Consider the following 16,341-nt stretch of genomic DNA (forward strand, 5'->3'; position numbering starts at 1 on the left):
TTTTGAAACATATCCATGAAACCACTGGTTCTTATTGTTACAATATATGTCCACAAAAAAAGAGTTGTATTTGAATATTCGTGGCAATTTTTTTTGTAACAGACAAAAACTAGACTTTTTTTTAAGATTTTATTTATTTATTTAACAACACAAGTAGGCAGAGCAGCAGGCAGAGGAAATGGGAGAAGCAGGCTCCCCGCCGAGCAGAGAACCAGATGCGGGGCTTGATCCCAGGACCCTGGGATCATGACCTAAGCCGAAGGCAGACACTTAACCAACTGAGCCACCCAGGCATCCCTAGAAGTTTTTTTATTCATGTTTCTAAAACCACAACCAATTCAAGACACATCCCAGTTTGATATTAAAATGTGATAAATTATGCATCTGAAAATCAATATGAGACATCTTTTACATAACCAACATTACCAAACAGGGCACATCAGACCCAAAACTTCAGCCAAGTTCCCAAAGCTTCCAAAAGTCATCATTACTTAAGCTTTCTTGAGTCAAGGAGAAGTACCTTTAAATCAAATGGCATGTACTTACAGGCGATCAATTTTAAATTCTGAATGAAAACAACAACAAAAATCACGGTACTAAAATATGATCACCAACAGTTCTAGCATCTTAAAATCACTTTTATTTCAAGTAGCTGCTGGATAAGGGGAGGGGTTATATTTTCAAGTCAGACCAAAGGGACAGAGAATGCAAATTTTAACAAACTAATTAAAATACAGTGTTAATTCCTTTTATTTATTTTTGTAACTTTTAAAACAAAAATTTTCAAAAATTCCTGCCAATTCTCGAGAACTCCACCATTTCATTCCAAATTAATGCATTTCTTAGAACACAACCAAATAGGATGCATGTAAATATTCCTTGATGTATTCTAAAAAGCCATCACATTTTTTAAAAATAAAGGTAGATTCTGGGGTCACACAGCTTTAATTTACACAAAACTGACCTACAATAGGTCACCTGGAGAGTCAAATTCTAATCTCAGATCATAGTTACAATGGTTCTTTCATAGCTTATGTTTCCCTAACTATAGATTTAGAAGAATAACCAACCACCAGACAAGAATTTAGAAATGAAAAAAAGGCTATTACAAAAAAATAAAAGTAAATAACTAATATGTAAAACACTGATATTTTTCATCCCAAATCCAATCCAGGATTTTTAATCTTTGCTATTAACAAGATTTTGAACAAATACATAGATTTTATAGTAGTGCCTATCTAAACAAAAGAAAGAGCTAAGTAAAATTATCCGTTGTTTTAAACTTAGCTTGGTTAGCTCCTATCAATATGCCAACTCCCAGCTACTCAAATGTTTTGTCACACAGGTGGGACATAAATTTAAAATAAATTTCACATAATTTCTAAGCACTATCCCATCACTATATTTTGACTACTCTTAAGGTAAAACCTTGATTTTTGTGCTCAAATCATGGTAATCAATCACCTAACCAAATGCCATTTGAATTCCAACACAAGACCTGTTAGGCCATGCAAAAGCTTAAAACTGAGATTTTTTTTTTTTTTTTTAAGTTAGGGAACAAACTAGGATCTTCATATTTAAAAAAAAAAAAAAAGGAAACACAAAAACTTCACAAACCTTTAAGTATATATACCTATCATTTGTAGAAATTTTCAGACTAATTATAAAACCACACTACATAAATGTAATATGCTGTTAAAACAAGGATATGTTATATTTGTTAGGATAAAAGCTTTTTGTAGCAGCAGAGCAAGTTTTTTAATCCCCCAAAGGTTCATGCGTACTACTCTGGCTCAAGTCCATGTCATTACAGTTGGCTCTTCATACCAACCTGCTTTCAAGGGTGGATATGCTAGAAGAGTTTCAGTATCTGGATTTCCAGCAGTTACCTTAAGTTTCCATGTCTTAGCAAAATGGCACATTCACTCACTGACCAGCAACAATAAATTTACTGTGCTAGAACTCTAACATGACACTAAATCTTCATTCTCAAAATTCACTCCCAGCATTAACAAATGATATGAATAACCAACTCTTTTCATGTACCTGTAATCATATCAGGCTTCTGATTTTACAATCCTGGTTTAAGCTGTTTACATTTCCAAAGTAATCAACTTTTGCTCTCCTAAATCCTTCGTAATATTCAAAGTAAAACTGATGGAATTTTATGATAAGCACTACAAGTTTAGAATCACTGATTACCTTCAATGCACTTGCAAGCTAACCAAGCTAATCTATAAATTAAGAATATTCACAAATGGGAATAAGAGAAAAATAAATTTTTTTCAAATCAAACTTTGAAATAAACTGAAAATCTTTATTTCCTTTTGAAGGAAGGATGGTAGCTTTAAAAAACGAAGCTCTCTAAGTACTTTTTAAGTGTAGAAATTAGCTTTATTAATAAAACACCAATCTCTTCCCCTTCCTTGCTCCCCCAAAAAGAAAAATTTAATTTCCTATAAAACAACCAAAGATAGCAGCCATAAGTCTTTTCTTTGTGGCAGGCATATGGAGCTAAAAGAATAAAGGCACCAGAAAGTAGAGACAGAAGAAATAGACTCTTCCAAGGTTAGAAAACAAGAAGTCCCTGTCTTAAGAGGTCATTTCCCAACATCTAGGATTAACTAGAGAAATCAGAGACTTAGGTACTTGCTTACTAACCCAAAGTGAGTAACAAATTATAATTTCTCAAATGAGAAGTTAGTTAAAATAAGGGCATTTTGATAACTCTAGAAGGCATTAATACAATTACCTACACAGAAGACAGAATGAGAAAAAAAATCTTTTCATTTGAAAGCCTTATTTTTTTCTTTGGCTTCATGCAATTTTCCTTTTTCCCAGAAAAAGCACTGAATCTAGAAACTTGTCAATAGGCAAATGAAAATAACAACAGGGCTCTTTATGGTTAGAAATTTGCTCTAATAGTACAATTTAAATTCACCTTCCTCCTACATTATTAAAAAAAAATCATTGAGTTTTATTTTCTAATAGCTAAGGGTAGAAGTAAATGGAAAAAAATTACTATTAAGGCGTAATTTTTTTTTTTCAAATATCATTAGAACTCCATAATTGTTTGAAACAAACTCAAGGGATATATATAGCATAAGATATTTAATTAAAATTAGGAATAATGGATTTATTCAATAAATATTTAAGCATCCACAATGTCCTGCTCACTGTGCTACACAGTAATATAACAAATTGATTACATGATAGAATTCTGCTAATGCTAATCATTTAATTATACATAAAATAACAAATTAGCGGGTCCTACTTTTGGATTTCAAGGAAAGTTAAATCTCCCTCCAAATTTTGAGGTCCTGATATAAGCTTTCCTATTTCTATTTGTTCTTTGTTGAGAAAGTTTTTCTCCTTTCACCAAGGATTCTTGAAAATTTATGTACAGAATCAAATCTATAGATATGTTTTGACAAACCAAGGGAATCCCACAAAGTCTGAGAGAAGAAAAAAAATTTACTCACCAACACTCTAAAGAAGTAAAGATATTCTGCGGCTCCAGAGTAATTCCCACATTCATACTGAAATTTCGCATACCTGTAGAGTGTATCTAAATATTCCTGCCTAAACTAAAAAAAAAAAAAAAAAAAGTGTCAGTTCTGTTTTTAACTTTGAGTTTTAAAATTCAAACCATTTACTCCTTTAAATGTCCCCAGACGCGTCAATTCTCTCAGTGTACCCCAAGTGTCACAAAAAAAACAAAATAAAACAAAAACCATGATCAGAAACACATGACTCTTAAAACATACATTAGCAATTGGTAGATTTTTCATTCATAATTCTGGTCTCAAAGAGTTATGAATTGTAACAATACCTAATTTGTTGCAGTGAGAATTTGAATTGCAGGGAAAGGTCTGAGGTGTGAGTCTCTCAGTTAGTGACTGAGCTTAGACAACTACCAAACGCATGAATTCCTATAACGTTTGTGATTCTGTACAAATAACATGTACAGTAAATTTCAGTTCTCTGTGAAAACTGGCCCCCAAGTTACAGCAACTTTTAAAGTTAGCAATGCAAGGAAAGTGAAAGTAAAGAAATATAAGAGAAGGGCTACGAACTAGAACATTATTAAATACACCAAACATTCTATTTGGAAACCAGAAAGAATAATCGGCACAGTGGTCAGCATACCTCTTGTTACAATTGTTAAATGAGAGAAGAAACTTGAATGCAAGTAAAGAATTATATGCAAATCCTCACACTTTAAGTTAACACAAGGGAAAATGAGACTGGGAGACGACTAGGGAAGTCTACGATAAAATTCCTTTATGAGGGATTTATGAAGACCTTGATAATGTCAAGAACTACTATATTCCACAAGGCAGCCGAAGTATTACTTAATTCTACTGCTCAAAACATTTCTAATTCAAATTTAGTTCTATCTTTGTTAATCCATCAGAAATATAAAATGGTACCCATTACTTGATTATTCTAAAAAAATAAAAAGTTTTGAAAATTTCTATGATCTAAAGTATAAGCACCTCATTTTCCCATCAGCATCAATTTTTAAAAACTGAAGTTTCAAAAACGTACTAGGTCTTATATTTAATAAATTAATCTAGAAATTATAATCTTGCCAAGCCTCAAACCTATCTATGCAGCACTATTCTTTAATTAGCCTTATTAAAACAGGACAACTAAAGAAAATTTTTAAAATACCACTTACACCATGCTTGTCTGCCAGGTAGTCAAACAGCATCCGACCATCTCTTAATTAGAAACAAAAATTATTGTATTTTATAGGTCACAGAAAACAAAATAAGCATAACCAATGTTCATCCTATTACCCACATAAAGCCATTTAAATATCTTAATACTTAAACAGTAGAAACAGGACTTCCAGAATAAACAGAACAATACAAAATTAATCAATTATGCTTAACTTACATTTCTATGCCACACACCCTATATAATTATTACCCATATCAGTGTCAACCCAACTGAACTTTTCTTAAATTGGCTTTGTGTAACTAAGATGTTGCCAGGCTGGTAAAAGACAAAATGATAACAAAGACACCAAGGAACAAGTGATAGATGGGCACAGTGGCCCACTTACTGGGCATTTTCAAAAAAGAAAACATTTTCTTATGCTTATCACAGAGGGAATGCTGTGGCATGTTTTTCCAGAGCATAATGTTACTTGAAGATTTAATGGAGAGGGAATATATCATCACCAACATTAACATGGGTATATTATAATAGTGAATATGAAATATGCATGAAATTTTAACAAGATTTCAAAAAAAAAAACAAGTGTGGATCACAGTGAATAACTTTGTGTTACACTCCTTGTATCTTTCAGGTACATAATCACTATCCTTTGGTTGACTGGGTATTTCTGGGAAAGTATGAGAAGTAAAATGTTATATATTCAATGAAATTTAAAAACAGGAATTGGCAGGAAGAGGTTATTCCTTTGCAAATTTTTAAAACACAATTCCATCCTTTCATTTATCTCAATGCTATGCCTATTAAACCGCAAGGAGCCTTCTCTTTCTAATAATTGGTGAATAAATCTATATTCATCTTGATTCATACCCTAATCACATTAATTTCTAGTATTTAAGTAACTAGACTAAATTTAGAATTTAAATTCTAAATTTTCTGTTGTACCCTAACAGCCAGATTATTTCAGCTGTTCCTTTGGGTGCACTTACATGTGACCTGCAGGTCTAAGTCATTATATTCTATTCTGTGTAATAAGTAGTATAGTGCGTGTGCACGTACACACATAGCTATATATGACTGCTTTATAAGATATAGCTATCTGTGCATATATGTATATATCTATCTGTATGTACACAGATATAACATGGTGTAGTTAGTAATGTAGCAGGTTACATTATAATGGTATAGTAATCGTGTAGTATTTGCTGTTTTGCTTAAAATTATCTGGTTAACACTTCCCCAAATCACAAATGAAAATTTGGAGCTAATCTCTCTAAAAATTTGTTCTGGTCACATATTGTATGAACTAAAGACACAACACGGCAAAATCTTCAGCAATTTCTCTAGTAAATACATTGGCAGCTAAGATCTACCACAATGGCAATAATTCAATTTTAGTAGATTTTGTCTTAAAGAATTTCTAATAACCCAAAGGGCTTCAATTAATGATATACATTAAGTCAGAATGAGGCAACATGCATTCTTTGGAAACCAAGCAATAAGTTTATTTCTAGTTAAGAGGAAATTAAGAATTAAATAACCTTATCAGCTCTACACTACCCTCCCTTTTTGGGCTGGGCAATGAGGTTAGAAGGATACAAGAGAATGCAGCCAAGTGATAAAGTGAGCTCAGGTTTCCCTCTTGGTACTGCCCAGGCACAGGTACGTCAACCTCAGTACTACTGACACTTTTGGGTTGGATATTCTTTGTGGAGGGGGTAGGGTACTGTCTGATGCATTGCGGGACGGTTAGCAGCATCCCTGGCCTCTCCTTGCTAGGTGCTAGTCGTACCCCTTCAATTGTGATAACTAAAAATGTCACCAGACATTGCCAATGTCCACTGGGAAGAGAGGAAGAAGGCAAAACTGCTCCAGCATAATCAGATTTGGATAACTGATAAAGAAGTTAAAAATAAAATTAGGATTAATATTTATTTAGGAATTCCTGGTCCCTACACCATAAGGACAAATGAAAATAAATAGGTAAAGTAATCAATTAAGCCATGAACTTTTATGATGGGATATTAGATAAAATTTGAATTAACATTAGTCTTAATCCAGAAAAGAGAATTTTCAGAATTCAAATTAAGGGAGGTTACCTGGTTGACTGCATCTGCCTTGTAGTTTCTGGATCTTCAAACATCTTCACAATTGGTTCTGTTTCTGCCTGAAGCTGTTTCAGTTGTGCAACAACTGTGGTTCTTTTTTCTCTCAAAGCTAATTAAAAATGCAAAGGAGTACTCTAATGTTAAACTATACTGCTCACCATGAGGATGTCTCTGGAAATTTTTCAATTTATTTAAATTATTCATAAATTTATTTACCCCCAATATATTCATATGCCAGGAACCACCAATTCAATGTCTCACAGATCCATTTTTTACTTTCTAGTAGTGCAAAGGCACATAAAGAGGGAATCTTCTTACTCTTAAAGAAAACTGAGGAAAATACAGATACAGCCGGAGGGAGGGATGGCTGCTGAGAAACAATTACCTAATTCCACATTTCAGAGACTTAGCTCCTATTGTTTTTATATTTGTTCTCATTGAATTTTCTCAGGTGAATATTATCCCAGAGTTTCTGAACAGAGACTCAGAGGGTTTACATATTACTATAGATTTTCAATTAGGTTAAATGGAATTTAAATCCAGTCAGTAATCTCTCTTTTCACTATAAATCTAATTCTGTAATCACTCAAACCCAGTTCTAGTTTCCTTTTACTGCATTATGAAGAGTCAGAGAAAACTTGCAGATAACCTACACTGCAGGCATGTTTTAAACTTTCACTAAGAAACAGTTAACTTTTTCATCACAAACTAAAATTTAAAGAGCTACTGTCATTTACTATAATTTAAAAAGGTGATTATGTTTAGTGTAATAATGTGTTATACATTAAAAAGTATTACTACAACAATGTTTCTCAAACATAAAAGGGTATCTGTGATCAAATTTTAGAAAATGTCAATTTAAACAAAGTAAATTATACTTCTCTACTGAAAGCATTCTTAGAATTTTTTAAAATACCAGGTTCATAAGAGAAATATTTTTCAAACTTATGGGAAAACCTTTTTTTTTTTTTTTTTAAAGGAACATCAATTACCACAGAAAACAAGAATGTGGAAAACACCATACCACAGTAGTTCTCCAATTTAAGTGCTGGGCCTCAGCCAACACTTTCTGATTAAGTAGATCTGGGGTATGACCCCAAAATTTGCATTTCTAACAAGCTCTCCCAGGTGAACTGATGATGCTGGTACTGGGGACAATACTTTTGAGAACCCTGGCTATTCCCAGATGCTTCAAGATGAAAAGAAGTCTCTAAGGCACACAGATGCTAACTCAAAAAGTTAGCAGACCAAAAACAGCAACATTCTCAGATCATTCTAAGGAGACAATCTGATTCATAAGCACAATTTTGATGAAACATACTATGAACTGAACATATTTGAAAATCATGTTTTAAAGTAGTATCACACCTTTTGTGATGAGAAAATATACTTTAGATGACATGTAACCTTCATATTACCTTTCATCCAGAAAACTTTTAAACCATTCAAATAGTTATTAAAGACTTTTGACTAAAGCTCTTTTATAAATCACAAAACTTTAACACACGCACATACTCAGTTCATGAGAGAAGCTGACAAAACTTACCATGTGGAATATCATCAGAATAAAGATTTTTGTATACATCCATAGCAAAGTCTACCATGTTGGTATCACTAAGTAGATCCAATTTCCCTTGTAATAATTCTTTTTCATTATATATCTGCAAGAGAAAATTACTTTCTAATGAATATGTTGAAGTTCCCCCAAATAAAATGATAAACAGCCACACCAACTCTACTGACAAGCACATACAGTTGTTTCCTTACCACACCAGGTGATTAGAAATCAACTCAAAATTTTTATCTTCTCACTATCTCACATCCACATGATACCTACTCATCTCTCCTTGAGGTAGCCTTTTATCTACCCCTACATATTTTTTCACTAAATCATTTGAATCCTTTCTTTATAATCCTTCCCCATCCACACCATTAAAACAGAACTAGCACCTATTCTCTAAGTCAACCATGTCATAGGTTTTTGCAAGGACTTAAGAAACAATTTAACCCACAGGACAAGGACCAAAGAGATACACCAGCAAACTCACATAAACGTGAAGTTTAGGGCAATGAGCAGTATGTAAGGATCCTACACAACAGTATTCAAGGAGACAGAAACCAAAATTTAAAAAAATTTTTTAAATAAGCAGTCATCAAGATAAAGTTTCAGCAAAAGATTTGCGTACTGAATTTTATTTTGTCAAGGAAAGAGAAATGCAGGAAGATTCCACATTTAAATGCCTGAGAAAAGATGAAGGTGATGAAATGGTACAGCCATGATCAAAACTGAATCTTCCAAACTCCTACAAAAAAGTAAGAAAATAGAGGACTGAAAATGGCTAAAAAATTTTAATAGCCACTTTACCAGAGTATAACCAAATGGCCAACAAACACCAAATATCTCAACTTCATTAATCATACAGAAAATGAAAATTAAAGCCACATTAAAAAAACAAAAACAAAAAAATGGCAATACCAGTACTGGTGTAGATTTAGAGTAACTGAACACTTAACTCTTCTGGCAGAAGTACAACTGCTTTGGAAAACTGTTTTTATCTCCTAAAATCAAAAATACTTTTAGACCTAGTAATTCTGCTCCTTGATACCCAAGAGAACCCGGTGCATATATTCAAAGGACATTTCTAAGAATGTTCATAGTAGTACTACTTTAATAGTCAAGTTTATCAACATTAGAATGGATAAACTGTAATATATAACAGATTAACATTCAGCATTCGAATCAAAGAACTATAGTTATCCTACCAACTTGGATGACTGTCACAATGTTGAATAAAAGAAGTCATAAAAACAGTACAATGCTTAATTTCATATACGCAAAATCAAAACCAGGCAAAACTATTCTAGATCAGACTAGTGCTTACCTTTGGGAGGTGTGAGTAGTGACTAAAGGGTCAGAGGGAGGTTTTTAGGATATTTGTAATGTTTTATGGTGGCCACACAAGTGGTTTCACTTTGAAAAATGGTGCTTATATTTGGCACTTTTCTGTATGAATGGTATATCTGATAAAAAGTTTACTTAAAAAAAATCAAAGCTTCCTTTCAGTGTACCCTATAGAAACCTAATCTTGTGAAAACATCTTTTCCTAACATGCCAACTTCTTCTTGCCACCCCATTAATAAGCTTTTAATTTGTATTTTCTCTATCTATTGTAGATTCAAAGCACTGCTCCTCAGCCATCAGATCTTACTGGCCTCTTAAATCTGTATCTGCTTATATCACCTTCCCTAAATTCTGCCTTATAACCACACTTACTCTGTAAAGGACAAACAGTAAATATTCTAGACTTTTGCGCCAACAAGCAAAAATCTAGGAAACTAGGGGCGCCCGGGTGGTCCGTTGAGCATCTGACTCATGGTTTCAGCTCAGGTCATTATCTCAGGGTCCTGGGATAGAGCCCCAAATGGGGTTCTGCACTCAGCAGGGAGTCCATTTGAGATTCTCTCTCTCTCCCTCTGTCTCTGCCCCCCTCACCAAGTGTGCTCTCTTGCAAGCTCTCTCTCTCTCTCTAAAATAAATCTTAAAAAAAAAAAATCTAGGATAATATTTATAAGTACTATAAGAGTTTCCACAATTTCTTTCCTTTTTGAAGCAAAAAATAATGGAGTAAACTTTTTTGTAAAAGAGATCTACTAATGAGAAGAATGAAATTTTTTGGGGGTAGGAACTATTAAGGTACAAAGTTAGTGTTCCATAATTGAAAATGTTTGCAAATGTTCATCTGTTAAAAATTATTTTTAGGGGCCCCCGGGTGGCTCAGTTGGTTAAGTGTCTGCCTTCGGATCCCAGGGCTCTAGGACAGAACCCCGCATAGACTCCCTGCTCAGCGGGGAGCCTCTTCTCCCTCTCCCTCTGATGCTCCCCCTACTTGAGCTGTCTTGCTCTGTCAAATAAATAACATCTTTAAAAATTAAAAAAAAAAAAAAAGAAAACATTCCTTTGACATCTGTTCCTGCTGTCATCATCCACAAATCCAACATCCATACTGATGATTCTGAAGAAACTCGAATCTTAAAATTTCCCACAACTTTCCACAACTTTCATTTAGTACCTCATCTCTAAGATTTCAACTTAAATTCATCTCTTTCACCATTACCATTAAAATGCTTCATTATACCCTCCGTTCTTTTTAATTTTTATGACATCCTTTTTTGGTTGTCACTTTCCACATTAGTTTAGATGCCATTTTTAGCTATTTCTAAGATTTTCTCATTAGTAGTATCATTGATTCCAACCATTTTCTCCAACCAAACACAATTCAGTGTCAGTATTTCTGGAAAAAGTCATCTGTCTTCTATGTTCTGGCTAAGGATGACTATAAAATGTTTCAAAAGCAGGCAATAATGCTATTCAGTCACATCTGTGCTTTTCTCTGCTGATCAGCAATCCATCTCTAACTGATGTATATCTACAAGCATACCTCCAAACATTTCTACACTACTTAAATAACTTTCCACTGCTGCTCTCACTTCGAGAGTTACGTCATCAGCTCTTACAAATGTATGATTTTCAATCTCAGTTGGGCCATCCACACTTACCAACCCTTATACTTTGGTCAGTTTTCTCAGTCCCCATTTCCATTCCTTACCTCGCTCCTCAAAACCCCAATTGGCTGCCTCACTCCTCTCTCACACAGGATGGCCTAGCCTCCTAATGGAAAATATTCAGGAATACTCACTTTGTCCCAGAAGGTTAAGGTGCCTTCCAAGATTGGTGGCAGTATCAACACTTTACGCATGAGACAGGCTTACTTAAGATGAGAAAGAAACATCTCTGAAGTGCAGAGATATTAAATAATCATTAAAAGACTTTATGCCAGACTCTCTTTTACATGCTAAGGACACAGCAGAGAACAAAACAAAGTCCCTGCTCTCATAGAGCTTACATTATCCAACATATTACAAATATATCAAATTGTTACTCTTATGAATCATGATCATTGCCTCTATCCTAACCATCTAAAACTCAACTTAAAACCTATCCTCAAAGTCCTTTTTGCCCACTCAATAGAATCTCTTCAATTTTGACAGCACTCTGCCAGTACTTCTCTGACATGTGTTCCTTTTTGCCTCATATGTAATTATAGATCTTTATCTCCTCTAAAGGATAGGTAAGTTTTTCAGCGGTGAAATGTCTGGGTTTTATCCTGGATTTAACACAATTCCATGATAGCCCTATTTAGTAACTGCTAAGTAAATACTCCAGCATCTGTCTTCCTCTTGGTGTATTCCAGCCATCTTACCAACATTCTCTACAAAGAGGCAAGTACCGAGCAGTTATTTTCCATGGATTCTCAGCTGCCCTTCATGGTTTTGGTCTTACCCTATGAAAAACTAATTTACACTCACATATCCCTTCCTTTTATCTATCTGCCTTGTAAAACAAAAGCGTAAAGAACACATTACAAGAATATGAACTTTGGCTGATTTAGAAGCATTTCTACAAGTAGCTGATAAAGGATTTCAAATATGGCATTTTTCTATTCTTTGATCTTTGGTGAATTATCCTCACACATCCAGAAAGGGAAAAAAAAAAAAGAATGTACTATTTTAGGCAAGCTCTAAAATATAGGTGTAAGTACATCCTACGTAAGGAAAAATAAAGAAAAAACATATCCTCTCATGATAAAGCTTTATATTGCTTTATTTTTACATTCCTGAAATTTACTGAAAATAAACTTTGCTGTTCCCTAACATCACAACTTTTAGAGTCCTTAGAAAAGGATCAGATAAATTTGAGGATTATACCTGTCTAATGAACAGTAACTACCAGGAAGATCTGAAAAGTTATCAGAACAATTTAATGTTTATTTGCAGAGCTTTTCTGTTTTATTGTTGTTGAGCCACACAAATCTACTCTCCAAATCTAGAGTTCCCTAAGGTAGACTTACGTTGTAATCGGCTTTCAGATATAGAATTCATTTACTTTTCTGGCCAATAATCGAATCCCTTCATCATAGTAACATTACTTTATAATTACTACAATGTATCAATCTCCCAACAAACTCAAGGTATAACTAAGCCCAATATTTCAAAACTTTCAGGATTGAGACGTTTTGAAATGAGGTACCAGAACCACAGGCTAATTCAAGGTATCGTGAGTAGCTAAATGAATGTTAACGTTCAAATTTACTCGAAGTCTGTATACACCGGAAAACCACTTTTAAGTAAAAAAAATTGTCCAGGTTTTTTTTTGGGGGGGGGGGAAGCCGTCCCCATCCGACAAAATATGCCACGCTTCTACGAAGTGGCTACTTACCGAAAAACCAGGAAAACTCTTTGCGAAGAATTCACAACTTCATGTAAATTAAAGTACTAGGTATTTAAGTGTAAATTATTCCAAAGGTCCGGCAAACAAAAACACAAAGCCAAGCACACCCCTCCCACAGTTCCCGAAAGAAAAACCAAAATCTGTAACACTCCCATTTGCTTTTAGAAGCAAGCGTTCCTACAGGGAAGCTGGCGAGTGGTCGGTCAACTTCCGAGAGGAACTGACGCGGAAGTCCCTTCGGCACTGTCACCTCCAGTAGTGAAGCAGAGACCTCTTTCTCCCCTGAGTTGCCTGCTGTCACCTCACTTCTCGTCACAACCAAATTCTGCGGTGCTAATTAACTGGGACGACGCTAAATTACCAGCAGATCCTTACTGCCCAACTCAGGACCAAACTCGCGGCCGCCTCACACGTGTGTCAGGCCTAGGGCTATGGCCACCGCCTCTCAGCCTTGCCCCGCGCCTCACGCGCTCCCACGCCTTCCTCGCGGTCAAAGCCCCCCTCACCTCTTTTACGGAGAGAAACTCAAGCAACGGAAAGACTAGATGCCGATCCAAAAAGTGCGCGATGCGAGTAGTCAAGTCGTACTCCGCCATCTTGCCAAGTAAAAAGAGAGTCTGTACTCGCTAAAACTTTATTGATAACGCCGACAAACGAACAGACAGGTCCACGTTGCGCATGCGCAGTGGCGAAACACGCCAGGGCAAAGGGGTGGGGTTCAGCCCGAAGCGCTCAGAGAACAATGGCGCATGCGTGCGGGTCCTCCCTTCTTTTAGGCCGCTCTGGGACTGGGCGGAGCAACGGGCGTAATTTCTTCTGTTTTCAAGTTTGCGGGTATCGTACCCTCCGTTCCGCTAATAAATTTTGAAAAACAGATTTGACTGATGAGGGATTGTCGACTACATTGGGATACGGCAGAGGACAAGATAATGAGGCCCTTGCTCTCCGGGAAGTTGCGTAGGAGAAGGAATACCTGAGGTTTTTGGCATAGTGATCGTTTTGTAATCGTTTGTTAATTTAAGGTGGGACGGGTTTCTAGACGGGAAACAAGTGAAATAATTTTAGATTATAGTAAGAGCCATAATTTGGTGGGGGTGGTCGGGCTGGGTTTATTTAATTAGGGGGGTTAGAGAAAAAACTCAGAGTACCGGTTTAACTGAGAGTTGTAGTGACAGAAGGAAGCGACTAAAATTGGAGCCAGGGTAAAACCATGCCTGGTGGATGGCTTAGCAAACGAAAAGCCCACGAGACAGGAAAGGACTTGGCATATTCCAAAAGCTAAATATCCTGTGTGACTAGACAGCGAGGTGAAAGCGTTGAGAAGGGCCAGGTCATGATTAAGGTAAGGAATGTGGATTTTATTCTAAGTGCTCTGAAGTTCCTTTGCTAGACCGTTTTCATCTTTCAGGCCTCTTCATTTTGGAGTGCCTCAGGGTCTTGGATCTCTTCCCTATGTAAGCCAATACCCTAGTTGATATCGTTCAACCTAAGGGCTTTAAATGCAGTCTATACATTGACAACTCCCAAATTATAGCACCAACACAGACTATTAGTTAACCGCAGACTCACAAAAAATCTATCTAGCCACTCAATATCTCAATATTAACATGTCCAAAACTAAACTCCCCCATGTAGCTCATCAAAACCTGCTCTTTTTGTGCTCTTCTCCATCTCTGTGAATGCTAGTTCCATCTGTCCAGTTGCTCAGACTCAAAACCTTGGAGTCATCTTTGACTTTTCTCTTTCTGTTACACTGTGCACTGAATTCACCAACGAACCCTTTGGTTTTAACATTTGAAGCATATCCGGATCCAATCAGTTCACACACCACCTCCAAAGTCACATCCTTAGTCCAAACCACCACCATGTCTTGCTTTGATTTTTTGGAGTAGCTTCTTCACTAATTACCTTGCTTCCCCTCTTTTCCACCTGTGATTTATTCTCACACAGCAGCCAGAGTGACTTTTAAATATGCTTAAAACTATCCAAGCCTTGTTATCTTGCACTGACTTCATCTTCATCTCCTCTTCTTGTTCACTCTACCCCAGCCCTAAGCAACACTATTTTCTGTCTGTATAGATTTCCCTATTCAGGACTTTCATATGAATGGAATTATATAATATGTGGCGTTTTGTGTCTTGACTTTTTTCACTTTGCATAATATTTTCAAAATTTATCCAAGTTGTAGCATGACCAGTACTTCATTTCTTTTCATGGCCAAATAATATTCTATTATATGGCTATACCACATACAGTTTACCCATTCATCCACTGATGGACATTTGGGTTGTTTTCTACCTTTTGGCTACTATGAATAATGCTGCTGTAAACATCTGTTACAAATGTTTGTGTGGACATATGTTTTCAGTTTTCTTGGTTATATACCAGAGATGGAATTGGTGGCATATATAGTAACTATGTTTAATCACTTGAGGGACTGCCAGACTGTACTATAATTTTGCAGGATGTTAACACTGGGGGAAATTGAGTAAAGGATACATGGGATCTTACAAGTGCCTGTGAATCTACTATCCCAGAATAAAGTTTCAATTAAAAAAAAAAATGATTCCTAGAGTTGGGGCATAAGAAACTGGGTTCCCACTGGTGACTAGTAGATGGGGGGGGGGGGGAGAATGGTAAAGGAATAGGTATGAGTGCTAAAATCAGGAACTCTGTTTCAGACAGAATAAGATCCCTATCAGATATCCAAGTGGTGATGTGTAGTATGCAAATTGAGATACTCTTCTTGATCAGTTGATATAGTTGTTACCACTTACCATGCATGTAACCTTGTACCATAGACCCCCCCCCCCCCCCCCCCCCCCCCCCCCCCCCCGCCGCCCTTATCCACAGCAGGTACATTCCAAGACCCCTAGTGGATGCCTGAAACCATGGACAGTACTGAACCTTATATATACTATGCTTTTGCCCATATATATACCTATGATAAAATTTAAATTATAAATTAGGTACAAAGTTTCCTGGAAGCCCAAAGACTAAAGTTGTCATAGAATATAGACAGAAAAAGAGGAAGTTAAAGAAATAGCAGCCAAGGCTTCCAGCAGAAGTGACCTGGGGCAGAGGAAGAAAGCAAGCAGGTAGCAGTATGGAAACTTGCCAAAAAAGGAACAGAGGGCATTTTTGAGAAGCAGAGAGAAATAAGATGCAATTCAGTTTTATTAACATTTTGAACTTTTACCATATGGAAGGTACTAAGCTAGGTGTTAATGGGAATATATAATCAGTAAAGGCTATATA

At 35.8% G+C, this 16,341-nt stretch overlaps 1 protein-coding gene across 1 annotated transcript in view; it reads right to left on the reverse strand.

Annotated features, from left to right (window-relative positions):
* EIF3E (eukaryotic translation initiation factor 3 subunit E) overlaps positions 1-13,720 on the reverse strand; it is a 49,439-nt gene extending 35,719 nt beyond the window's left edge. The window contains exons 1-5 of the mRNA XM_032415596.1: positions 13,590-13,720; positions 8,341-8,455; positions 6,786-6,903; positions 4,685-4,727; positions 3,483-3,587 (exon numbers count right to left, since the gene is read on the reverse strand). Of these exons, the coding sequence (XP_032271487.1) occupies positions 3,483-3,587; positions 4,685-4,727; positions 6,786-6,903; positions 8,341-8,455; positions 13,590-13,679 (471 nt within the window). The 5' untranslated portion in view covers positions 13,680-13,720. The remainder of the gene's footprint in view (positions 1-3,482; positions 3,588-4,684; positions 4,728-6,785; positions 6,904-8,340; positions 8,456-13,589) is intronic.
* Positions 13,721-16,341: the final 2,621 nt, after the last annotated feature.

Source organism: Phoca vitulina, unplaced genomic scaffold, assembly GCF_004348235.1.
Source record: "Phoca vitulina isolate PV1807 unplaced genomic scaffold, GSC_HSeal_1.0 scaffold18, whole genome shotgun sequence".
NCBI classification, from domain to species: domain Eukaryota; kingdom Metazoa; phylum Chordata; class Mammalia; order Carnivora; family Phocidae; genus Phoca; species Phoca vitulina.